Source organism: Rhinolophus sinicus, linkage group LG02, assembly GCF_036562045.2.
Source record: "Rhinolophus sinicus isolate RSC01 linkage group LG02, ASM3656204v1, whole genome shotgun sequence".
Taxonomy (NCBI): Eukaryota; Metazoa; Chordata; class Mammalia; order Chiroptera; family Rhinolophidae; genus Rhinolophus; species Rhinolophus sinicus.
Genome location: NC_133752.1, coordinates 48,299,709 through 48,312,519, shown reverse-complemented (window position 1 = coordinate 48,312,519; position 12,811 = coordinate 48,299,709). Strand labels below are relative to the sequence as shown.

General features: G+C 49.1%; 1 protein-coding gene across 1 annotated transcript; it reads right to left on the bottom strand.

Moving 5' to 3' along the window:
• Positions 1–3,652: 3,652 nt before the first annotated feature.
• On the bottom strand, positions 3,653–10,052 carry NKX6-1 (NK6 homeobox 1). Its single transcript, XM_019731247.2, has 3 exons — positions 9,244–10,052; positions 7,374–7,546; positions 3,653–5,159 (listed from the first exon to the last, which is right to left on the bottom strand). The coding sequence occupies exons 1-3, from the start codon at positions 9,911–9,913 to the stop codon at positions 4,905–4,907; spliced, it is 1,098 nt and encodes a 365-aa protein (XP_019586806.1). The 5' UTR covers positions 9,914–10,052; the 3' UTR covers positions 3,653–4,904.
• Between the last annotated feature and the right edge of the window lie 2,759 nt (positions 10,053–12,811).

The window sequence follows — 12,811 nt, the reverse complement described above, 5'->3', positions numbered from 1 at the left end:
AATACCCTTTGGTCATCCCACTCACAACATCAGTCTACTCCCCGGTCAACCTTTACACTAATAAATGGGGGGTTATATTATTTTTTTCTGCAGATCTAAAAAAGGGCCACAGGGAGAAATATATTTTTCTGTGAAGCTTGCAGTCTAAGCTGCATAACAAAATACACACTTTTCTGTCAAAAAAGGAAGTGTATTGAGGAACTGGCTTTTTAAGAAAGTCATACTGAAGAGGGAAAGATTACTTTTTTCAAGTATCTGTGTGTGCGGTAAGAGGGAGGAAATTTAGTGCAGAGAAAGCTGTTCAAATCAGCCTAAAATAAAGTTTATGGATGAAATCTAATGCTCACCTCTGTTGCATTACACGATCCTATTGTCAATGATTAACAAAGGAGTCACTGTCTCTTTAAGCCATTCAGTGCTAGGAGTTCCCAAGTGGAATTTCACCTCTCCAGTGTGTGTGTGTGTGTGTGTGTGTGTGTGTGTGTGTGTGTGTGTGCAACCCCAATGATGACCAGCTCAAAGGACAGGACAGTGTGGATCTACTCCTCAGTGCTGACCTAATAACATTCTCACATACATGACAGGCTCCAAGAGGTTTCAAATGCACCCTCAGACTCTGTCGCCTAGTCCAGTATTTCCAAGAGCTGGCCTCCAGTCCAAACTGCCTGCATGCAGAGTGATGAGGAAAGGTACATCTTTCCAGATAAGAAGGAGCAATTTTCAGTTGCCCCTCTTTCCACTGTCATCCAAGAAGGGAAAGGAAAAGTGGGTTAAAGTGTGTATAAGCTTGGAAAGCTGCTCAATAAACCACAGCTTCTGGGAAAGAAGTACAGAGCTTTAGTTACAGGCTCCTCTGAATATGAACCAAAGAAGGTTAATCACCAATTAGGAGAACTGAGCTTAGGCTGTGGGGTCTGGGAAGAGAACTGTGTGGGAACTTCGATCTGTGAATTCTGCTGGGCCGTCTCAGAGACACATACAGGGTTCTTGCCTTCTACTGTGTATCCCTCACCCAACCTCACTGACTTTCCCTTTTTAGGAAAGAAACACACACGGAGCAAAAACAAAAATATAAACGCAGTTATATCCTTCCTTTCACCACATATGCAAATCCTGTTTTTCTCCTTTTGTTTTCTATGTTGACATTTTGCTTGTAAGCATTTTTAAAAGCATTTTTAAAAGTCGGGGGGTGGGAGAAAAGAGTGAAGGCAGCCCAAAGGTACAAAATGTCTGGGATGGAATGTGCAGCATGGTCACGCAAGTTAACAATATTGTAGTGTATATTTGAAAGTTGCTAAGAGAGTAGATCTTTCAAGTTCTCATCACAAGGAAAAAAATGATACCAATGTGAGGGGAAGGAGGTTAACTAAAGTTATTGTGGTAACCATTTTGTAATATACACATATGTCAAATCATTACGCTGTACATTCTTAAACTTATACAACGTTATACGTCAATTATATTTCAAAACTGAAAAATGTAAAAAACAGTCCCTTGCTGTTACTTTTTGTTTTAAAATCATGACCCCCTTTAGCTGTGAAGATTGTCTGGGAGCCTTAATCAGATGCTTATGGCTAGTTAATGCCATAAAAATTTTGAGCCCAAATGAAAACCGATTCTTACTCTCCCTTGCTTGAGCTATAGAGTGTTTCCTTAGCTTCTCCAACATCTAACTCTTGTAAAAAACATTCTTGTTACACATACATAGAACTAAACCAAACCAACCAGGATAAGGGGATACCTAAGTAAGGTGTGCCCCACCCACTTCTCACTCACTCCTAATTTTATGGGACCAGGTGCAACGGCAGCCAGCTGGTATCCTTGGTGGGAGTAAATTAACTGCAAACTTCAAGTCCCTTCTGCAGCCAACTAGAGAAAAGCAGCGAATGCTAGTGCAGCATGGCCCCGGAGCCCAACTCCAGCCGCTATTCACACAACTGAGAGCACTTCAGAGCTTAGGCTGGCAACCATGCAGATCTGGTCTGCCCTCTGCATCTTGGCCTGCAGGGTGGGGGCCAGGCCACCAGTTTTCACACGTTTCACATGCTCTAAATGTAAAGATGAAGAGCTCAGAGGGACTGCTTCCTAAAGGAATTTGAAGAGGTATCTGTCTTTCCACATTTCTAACTTGGAATAAATGCTGTAACCCTATTTACTTGAGAAAAAGTTTCAATTTCAGTTCCAAGTTTTCTATGACTGCTACTACTGTATTGCTGCTACTGCTACTACTGCTATTACTACTAAAAATAACAACAACAACAACAGTCAGTATTCCAGGAATAGTATTTCTAATTATATTGTGAATTTTTGTTTTCTTTTCTTAGGAAGAAGGAATACATAAAAAGTTGCTTGGCTTTTCAAGGCAGAAGATGGGGTGAAGGTAAAAAAAATAATAATGAGAAAAGAGACTCATTTGTTGCAAATTAACAAATAATAAAGTGAAGTTTTAGGATAATAGAGTTGTCCTTTCCCAGGTTCTTTCATTGAGGGAGAGAGAAGGAGGGGGACAGAGAAGTGAAGAAGGAAGGAAGGAGGGAAGGAAGGAAGGAAATTCTTATTGTTTACAGCTAGGATTTAAATTACATCATCCCAGCACAGTAAAGCCTCTTTTGAAATAATTGTCTCTCTATAGGACAGACACCTAGGTCTTGCAAAGAATGCAGAAATTCAGAAGTTTTGACATTTATTGTGAACTTCACAGGCAAACTACAGGAAAGAAATAGAGCAGATTTGCATCCTATCTTTCCACTAAACCATGCCATCAGGAATATATTCTATAATAATTTCCTTCAGGCAATTTCATTCTCTGTTTTCACAATTTTTTTTTCCAAGGGAACAAAACAGACCTACTCTTTCTTTACCTAACACTAGCCTGAAGAATCTACTGGGTTCTATTGATTTTTCTGTCTCTGAACACAAGCTCATTAACCTGAAACACTAAGGGAATAACTATATTTCACTGAGCCTATAACTGAGGGTCTGAAAACAAAAAGATCCCAAGACAGTGGTACAATACAGCCCTCTCCCTGGGATTTATTATTATTATTATTGTTGTTGCAAATTCAGCTACAGAAGCTATGACATTGCTTCCTTAACGCTAAAGACTTTCATATCAGTTATAAGAAGCTTTCTCTAAACTCATCCTTCTTCATTGTAATGGTTAGCAAAATCAGAGTTCCTGTCTTTCCACTAACTTCTGCATTCTTACAAGCCACAGTGGGGAAAAAATGTTAGCATCAAAGAGCAGTGCTGCTGGGCCAGCGAGCTCAGCTGCCTCCTCTAAGCTAAGTGAGCTAGCGCTGGACTAAAGAGCTATCTTGGATATATGGAAATGAGGTCTTTCCCAAAAAACCCCAGGGACTTCCTCGAAAAGGAAAAAGGCATCAGGAAAAAATCAGACAACACAGACATCAGAAGCAGCCTGTTAGACAAGTCTCTCCAAAAAGCCCTATGAGTGGGGCTGCATTTCTCGTATCTTCCCAAACCAAGGAGAATGAAATGTGTGACCCCACTCTTCCAAATAATGATGACGATGATGATGTAGAAGTATTTTATCCAAGAAACCAATATAAAATTTTTGTGGTCTTGGCTTTTATTTGAGATCTCTGATGAGATCAGATGATCTGTACCCTTTCATTCAAGGCAAAAGACGTCTTCAAACTGTTTTTAATTTGATTTATCCTTTGAAACAGAAAGTGCATTACATTTAACTGGTCTTGCAAAGGGTTTTTTTTTTCTCTTTACAAACTGAATTCCTTATATAAATTAATAAAGGTTAAAGATGCTAATATATCACCGTTATCAGCTTAAAAAAGAAAACAATTTACATAGTCCATAGTATTCTTATGATACAAAACACTTCAAATTCAGTTACAGCAACTAAATGGATTTTTATGTTTCTGACCCAGAGCAGTTGTAACAATTCCCACCATCTACTTTAACACGAATTTTTATCAGAAAGGAGTTAAATTAAATACAAGCTATTGTAGCCCCTCCCTCCCCAACACTTTCTTTAAATCACTAATAAATAGCAACAAACGACTGTGCAATTTCAGAGAGGAACGGAGAGGCCAGTCTGAGGCCTTCCCTGGTTCCATGTCTTCTACTTCAAGTCCTGGAGGCTGGAGGCAGGCGCGGAGCCAGGGGGTGGTGGGGAAGAGCGGGAAGGGAAGAGGGGAAAGTGAGCTCCAACAAACCCAAACCCGGCAGAGGAGCGAGGAGAGGGAGGCTGAGAACATTCGTTTCAAAGCTTCTCAAATTAAGTTCAAAATAAAAGAGGAACGTGTGGTTTGAGTAGCTCGTAAAAGGGGTAGGGTGGGAGAAGGGGGTCCAATTTTTTCTACCAAATTCAAAAAAGCAGTTTACATTTTAAATATTCACAATAAAGTAACTTCTAGTCAGTGTGACTCACGATTTATTTACAAAGGGCCTTCAACAGGTTACGTTAGTCCGCACAGCAGTTTGTGGGAGGAGAAACGTCCCTCTTCCCCTCTGTGGCGGCCGCCCGCCCGCGTGGCTCCGAGGTCCCCCGCGCGGTGGGTGTCGATCCTTGGAGAACCGGTCCTTGCGCCTCCGCCCCCGCCGTGCGCCGGAGCCAGGACGGGCAAGGGGGCCGCGCGCTGAGGTTTCTCCGTCCCGGGGGAACGGGACTAGGGGGCCGAACGTGGCTGGGAGGGTTGTCGCAGCTGCGAGTTTCGGTGGCGTTCTTTAAGTAGTGAATTGCGTGAGGTTTTCTGCCTTCTTATCAACCCCGAGTCTCTCTCCCTCGCCCTCCTCAACTTCTAGGTTACAAAAATAGATATGTACATCTCAGAAAATAGCAAAGGACCCCGCGGGGGTGGGGAGGCAGGGCGTGCGCGGCCCCACGGCCAGGGCGGCGGAGGCGGCGGCCCGGCGGCGGGCGCTCAGGACGAGCCCTCGGTCTCGGACGCATGCAGCAGGAGGCCGCCGCCGCTGCCGGACTTGTGCTTCTTCAGCAGCTGCGTGATTTTCTCGTCGTCCGAGTTGGGGTCCAGGGGCTTGTTGTAGTCGTCGTCCTCATCCTCGTTCTCCGACGCCCCCTTGAGCCGCTCGGTCTCGGAGTCTTGCTTCTTCTTGGCCGTGGCCATCTCCGCCGCATGCTTCTTCCTCCACTTGGTCCGGCGGTTCTGGAACCAGACCTGCGGGCCGATCCAGGCAAGGAGAGGGGAGACAAGGGCGGCAGGGATTTAACGCGAGCAGATCCGGGTAGGGCCACTTCTCCCACATCCCGGGGACGCTCCTGCGGCCCCCTGACGGCTTGCCACCCTCCCTCAGAGACATCCCTTGTCTGGGCCGTCAAAGTCGGTCTCCATCGCCCCCAGGTTCCTCTGAATAACAGGCACCAACAAACTGCCGTTGCCATAGCGATAGTAACACAAGTTGTAATGAGGTTGTCAGTGAGCCATTTCTCAGAAGAGGAAACAACTTGGAAACTTAAAACTGAGTTTCCCAAAAAATGAGTGCGCTTTCCTACTTCCTAGTTTAAAGTAGAAAACTTTTCCCCTTTGAAAATAATGACTGTGGTTTTATTCGTTATTTACTTTCTTAGGTTAAAGTATTCCAAACAACCTAAGTGTACTCGCTTTTTAGTGTGATGTGTGGGAAAAAATACAGCATTTATCCCAATTACCTTCGTTCTCGTTTTCACTTTCGGATATCTGCCTATTTCACTTATCTCAGGTCTGCATACGCACAAACATGGTAGGTAAACACCCCTCCCAATTTACACTTGCAATGTATGATGTAACGTGTGTTTTCTAATCTAAAACAGAAACCTCAATTCACTAATAACCAATATAAATACATAAAAATACTTAACAGCTCAGTCAAAATCATCACAGTGGTTTGTGTGTGTCTCTCTCTGGTTTAATGTTTTTCATAAAACCAAAGTCAAAGCTAGAGTTTTCATCAGTTATTTTTTTAAGTGAAATTTTGCCGATTACATTATTTCCCACTATTAGCATGCCTAGTCTTTCAAAAAATTTTGTAACATTGTTCCTCCCCAGTACATTCAATTCCATATAAAATATTTTAAGACTATTCACGATGATTGACACCCATGTTTGATACATATATTTTAACCTAAAGCATCAGCAATAAGCAACCAATTTCCCAAACATATTGAATTATCCTCTTTATGCGTCTCAATTTTTCTCATCCATTATGTATTTTATCTAGAGAATCAGAATTGTTAAGAAAGTGATTTTTATTTTCTTTATATAGTTATAATAATTCACTTTGAGCCACACAGACATATTTACGGTGACAAATGAAGACCTCCAGATTATTGTGGCAGCTCTGTATCAACCACTGCAAAACTAATTTTAACTGTGATGATATTCTAATCGACACATAGAAAATCATTCCTGAAATGCATTTTATGATGTTTGTCCAAGGGAAAATACACTCCAACGAGCAGACATGGCTAACAGTTATTCCTACTTTTTAGAGAGTAACAATATGACTAATGAAAACAGACTTACACACAAACACATCCCCCCCAAAAAAAAACCAAATATAATACATGAAGAAGAGGAACAAAAGGGAATACTAGAGATATAGGAAACCACTAGATTTAATTTACCTAGCTTGCTCAACCCCTTTATTTTTCTAGGGAGGATTTCAAAAATTTGATTCCCTGTAAATACATTGTAGAACTCAATCATAAGCTAAATAACATTTTAATTAAATAGTTGCCATAAACAGTAAAATACATCTATTGATACTTATTTTAAACAGAACTCAATTTCCTAATAAATAGTCTTGTTAATTCATTTAGAAAATTACTATTCCAAAGTGATTGCCTTCAGCTAAACTAAAAGCAGATTCATCCATGCTAAGTGGTTAGATCCTGTAAATTTATTTTTTTAAAAACCTGCGAGTTAATATAGTAGCACTTTAATAATGATCTACATTAGGAAATTATATAACTAGTGGAGTCTGAATTGACAAACAAAAGCTTGCATATCTTTACAAATAGAATAAATAGAAGCTATCTAAGTGGCTTGATCTATTATCAGGGCTGATATTTCGGCAATGCTTTTATTCTCTAATAATGGCGAGTTCTCCCAGCACATGCTGCTATCTAGATTAACCTAATTTCAAAGGCGGGGGGCTTGATTCCTTTTGTTCATCAACAGTTTGACCTCCCGGGAGATTCCAGAGCCTTTGTAACCCCCACCCCGACCCCCTTCGCTGATCCCATCTTCTCCGCAGACTCCTCAGACCCGCACCCCAGGCGTGTTTATTAGACTGGTGAGTGGGGGGGGGGGGTGTACGCGCGGGCGCGCGCGCGCGTGGGCGCGCGTCAGGGGAGGGGAACCTATCTCTAGAGGTTTTCAAGGCCCACTCACCTTGACCTGGCTCTCCGTCATCCCCAAAGAATAGGCCAAGCGAGCTCTCTCCGGCCCCGCCAAGTATTTCGTTTGTTCGAAAGTCTTCTCCAGGGCGAAGATCTGCTGGCCCGAGAACGTGGGTCTCGTGTGTTTTCTCTTCCCGTCTTTGTCCAACAAAATGGATCCTTGATCTTCGAGAACAGATAATCAAGGATAGGGGGGAAAGAATCGGTTACAGCGGCCTCCACGGAAAAGAAACGAACTCGCAAAACAGTATTTTGATGGGAAAGGAAAGCTTATTCGGCGGCGGGCACCAGAAGTGGCGTGGCCCTTCCAGTCCCTCCGCGCCTCCCTTTCTGCCTTTTTATCCCACCTGTTTTTTTAAAAGCCGGGTGGGTCTGGAGCAGTTCTAAATAACCTTCTGCCCAACACCAATGTCAAACAGCCAGGGAACACATCGCTCAAGTTTGCCGGAGCCAAATCGCCAGGCCCCAATGCACTGAGGAGTGCGGGATAGCGATGGAGGGTGGGGAGTGGGGGGTGGAAGGCAGCTCTCGCCTCCTGGTCCAGTCGGTGCTCGCTTGGCCCCGGAGTCTTTTGCACGAGGATGACTAGTTTTTTTCCTCGAACGCCTTCCTAACCTGTATCCGCACTACAAAGGGCGCCTTGTTTTTTGCACACAAGAGAGTGAAATTGCCCCAAGTCTAACGCCGCTGAGGCCAAGGGGGAGGGGGCGCCGCCTTTGTTGGCGGTCCCTACAAGGCCAGCAAAACGAATACAATAGCGTCTCCCCACACCCTCACCCGTCCGGGCCACCCTCCGTCTCGAAGCTTCCCAAGGGAGCCTCCACTAAGCTCCTACAACTTCCCTCAATTGCCGCCGCTCAGCCACACTAAAGAGGTCCGGAGACTTAGAGGAAACTTCGGGGACTCGGTCAAAAGCAAAGAACAGAGCGAGCAAGGGACCCTGGGCTGGGCCCCGAACGCCACCACGGAGGCTGGGAGGCTCCGGGGACGGTGGCCACCTCCCAGAAGATTAGAGTGATCCCGGGGCAACTTGGTTTCAAGCAAGGTCCCTGCGAGATGTTGCATTTTCCCTGGTCCCTGTCCCGTCACCTCGTTCTTCCTCCGGATTTGCTTGTTTTAGGATGTTAAGCGCCACGTTGCCCTATACTAAGCCCGGGCCCAAGGCTCCCCGGCCCCCCAGGGTCAAGGCAGGTGGGAAAGCTAGAGCCCGGAGGTGGGGAGCCGCCCGAAGTCACTCGGCGTTCACTGTCCTCCGCGGGCCGCCGGCCTGTCTTCAATGGGCTCACCCGGGCCAAGTGTACTCGGGGGACAAGAGCAAAAAGGTGAGGTGGAGATACCCTGGGCCGAGACGTACGAGCAAATATACGCGCTCCGCACAGAGCTGTGGAGGGCTCGCCGCTGCCCGTCCCCACCGGTTCCCAGAGCCGAGACCAGTTAGGCTGGCGAAGGTGGGGTGGGGCCCTGGCCGGCAGGCAGGAGCCTGGAAAGCAGGGGTGCGGGGGGGGGGGGTGCAGTGGCCTCTCCTGCCCTCTCCACCTCTTTAACCCAGGCCGGGCCTGCGGTTCCGGCTGGGTTGTTCCCCGAGCGGCTAGGGCCTGGGGTGAGACACACGCCCTGCACCGCGTTGGGTTCCACGCGGACGCGTGCACACCCGTTCCGCGAGGCGTGCCCCAGACTGGGGGGAGAGGCGGGCGCTTGGACGCAACCACGCGAGCTCTGGAAAGCGAGAATCTATCGCTGAACACCCGGGACCAGCCTAAATCGTACGATACCGGCGCAGCCAAACTACTGGGGAGGCAACAGGGTGGACTGACCCCGAGCCGGCAGAACGCGCAGAACGGGGCGCGGGCGATTGTACTCACGAGGCGTGCAGGCCAGGCGTGCGTCCCTCCAGGGCGGGCTCTGCATCACTCCTGGCCAGAAGATGGGTGTCCGGCCGGGCAGCTCGGCTAGTGGCTTGGGGTACCGACCTACAGCGGCCACAGCTGCGGCACTGGGACTGAAGTAGAGCCCGGGCGGCGGCGGCGGCGGGCTCAGGCTGCTGAAGCGGGGCAGGCCGGCCAGCAGCCCCGCTGGGGAGGAGGCAGCGGCTGCGGCTGCTGCGGCCGCGGCAGCAGCGGCCGAAGCCGAGGAAGCGGAGGTGGACGAGGAAGAGGAGGAGGAGGAACCCGAAGGCGAGGCGGAGGGCAGGGCGGCCCCTGAGGCCACAGGCATGGAGGGCCGGCTCAGGATGTCGTTGATGCCGTGTGGGGTGGCGGCCGAGAGCTGCTGCGGAGGGCTGCCCAGGGACGAGAGCCCCCCTGCGGCCGGGGGCTTCAGGCTGCCTGAGTTGTGGGCGCCCAAAGGCGGGGAGGGCGACGACGAGGAGGACGAGGAGGACGAGGAGGAGGGAGGACCGGCGGGAAGCGGGGGGTACGCCGCAGGGTACAGCGGGGTCTTCATTTCGGCCATGCTGTGCAGGGCGGCCAGGGGCGGGCTGCTGAGCAAGAACGCGCTCTGCCGGGTGCCCTCCATCGCCCCCACCGCTAACATCCCACGGCCAGGCCGGAGCCTGCAGCCACACAGCGAGGGCGCCGGCCCGTGCCCCCGGCGGGCTCAAGGGAGCGAGAAGCGCGGAAGGCGCGAGCGAGGAGTTGTTCCGCGCACCCGGAGGCGACCTGCCAACTAGGCGGAGAACGCAGCCGCGGAGAGTTGCTCTTAGGGCTGCGCAGCAGAAATGTCCAAACACGCCACTCGCGAGGCGGTGGCTCGCGGAGACCAGCGGGCGTCCGGGTGGGTTTGGCTGTCCTTTCGCTCCTAGAGAGTCCTGGATTCAATCTCGGTCTCTTCTCTTCCTCACTTTTCCTCGCCGCTCAAAGTGCGCGACTTCTCATCTTCTCCCCACGGGAAATAAGCAAAACAAACCTCAGGCCGGCCCCAGAGAGTTTGTAACAAAGTTGAGAGTCACCAAATCTCCACTTTGATGTTGTAGGATGGGGGCTGGCTCGCTTTCTTTAGGACGGTTCAAAGGACGCCGAGTTCCGCCCGAGGCGCTCCTCTAATCTCACTCGGGAAACCCTGCTCTTTCCGCCGTGAGGCTGATTCGCACTCGGCGCTCGCTGCGCTGAGGAGGAGAGCGCATCCAGCCCGCGGGAGGACTGCGCCTCTGGGCGGGCTGCTTCCGCGGGCGCTGCCCCGGGCGGCTGCGCCAGAAAGGGCAGTGCCACCAAGCCCCGCGGTTCCCCGATTCCGCGCGCCGACCCGCCTTCCCCTCTGGGTCGCTGGGCACTAGACTTGCGATATTGAAAAGAAAAGCGGCGAGAAAAAAACCCCACAAAAACCAAGACTAAGTGTGAAAAGTCTGACGGCTTTGGTGACGGCTCCGCTGTCCGTCCACTTCTGCAAACGGGCCTGGCGACCCACGCCCCACCCCCCAGCGCCCTCTCCTCTTCTCACTCGCCGCCTTTGCCTCTCTTCTCTTGCATTTTCTTCGCGGCTTTACAGGCTTTCGCTCTTCTAAGTCCTATCCTCCGGCCAAGTGACCCTCTCCGCGGCTCTCTCTCTCTCTCTCTCTCTCTCTCTCTCTCTCTCTCTCGCTCTCCCTCCCTCTATCTTCTCTCCCTCCGGGCCTGACAGTTCAGATGAAGCTCTCAAAGGTAATAAAACATTTGCATCACTCCCTACCCCTCTTTAGAGGGGGGAACGAAAGGGCGGGGTAGTGGGGGGGCCCAAAATAAGAACTTTGGGGGACGTCACTCCGAGTCGGCCAAGATAGGCGGGGCCGAGGAGCGGGAGCGCCGCGCCCTCTGATTGGCTGAAGAGGGCGAGCCGTAAGGCCGCGCCCGCCTTGTCCCCGCCCCCTCCCACTTCCATCCCTCCTGTGGGTGGGGTCAGGGGGCGGGACCTCGCGAGTGGTGCGGTTCCGCCGCGGGGCCAGTGGACGCCTCAATTAATTGTGTTAAATAAAATGGGAAAGGGGAGGAGGGAGTAGAAACGATGAGGGTATTACTTTTTAAAGGGAAGAATAATGAAAACCCAGCCCTTTTATGGAAAAGCAGTTCATATTCTTCCCTCGCCTCCCCCCTCTTGTGTTCGCGTTACCCTACCCCTTCCCCCACAAGCTTGAGGCGCCTCACCTCCAACAGAGTCTGGTCCCTTGTAAAATGGAGCTAATGGAGCAGGCAGCCGGCGCAGCCCTGGCCTAGCTCCTTCTTTTGAAGGGATTAATTAAAGGCCATCTGGGCTCTCCCAGAATTGTGCAAATTAATTTGTTGCTCCTTAAGCCTATAGATGTCCTTAATCTTCTTGCAGGCCGAAGGAGCGTCCTCTTCCATCTTTGCCACCTCCCGCTTTCCTTCTCTGTTCTTTCTCTTTTACTTTTCTTTTCATTCCTGAGTCTCCCCGCAATCGTTATCATTTATAGTTTTACTCAGTTCGCTGGTAACGGAATCAGCTTAATGGGAATTATTTATCTCTCGTGCGATGTTTAGACAGAGAGCAGTGAGCTTTTCTTTTTTTTCAACTTTTCTCCCCTTTGATTATTGTTATTTGCTTTGAGTGAAGTGGAGCCTTTAGATACCGAAGTATCTGTTTACCCTCGGGGACTGTAAGTTCTTAAAACCGTCTCCGAAACTCTGGCCCCTTTCCCTCCACTGCAGGGTTGTTTTGGGAGATGGAGATGTCCCGACTTCAGGGCTGTGGTGATGGGTGCCAAGGGTTTAGGAGTTGGAGGGTGGTTTCCTTATTCCCTCCTCAATCTCTTCTATCCCTGGCGGGTCTTTAAATTCCCAGCAGGGTTGAGCTGCGTACGTAAGGAGGAAGACCTTTGCACAATTTTGAAATTTCAGGATGTTGAAGTAACACACCATTGGGGTATGGTCACTACAGCAATTTGGATGAGATCGTTAAGTCCCAATTTAATTCGCAAGAAACAGAAACAAATGGCTCGAGAATAAAACTTGAGCGGCACCACCCATGGATGGAGTTTGCTCTGTGTGCCAAAACACTCACGTGGGGGTCCAAGCACGAAAAGCTGGGAGGGCTTAAGCCGCTTTGATAACCTTCGTTTCCAAAGCACTGGCCTTTTAAGGGTGGCAGGTTGGGCTTGAGCTTGAGCTGTGTTTTTTCTTTTCTTAATTTTTGTTTATCTTTTGCCACTTTTATTATCCACTTATGAGATTTTTTTTAAATGTTATTCTTATTTGGTCCCCGTCCTCTTCCCGCTCCACCCTTGTTCATTAACTTCCAGACTGGGCTAAATCCATCATTTCAATAGACCTTAGAATCTGACCCGGGAGAGGTGAAGCCCTTCGTCTGCGGGAATTATGCTGAGTGGGGTAAGAAGAGAGCTGATGTAGGGACCGTCTGCGTTTCCCTGCGAGGATGCTCTGCTGGGCTGTGCATCTAAACCCAGCGGCCTGCCACTTTGGGCCGGAGGCCGCAGCAGGAGGA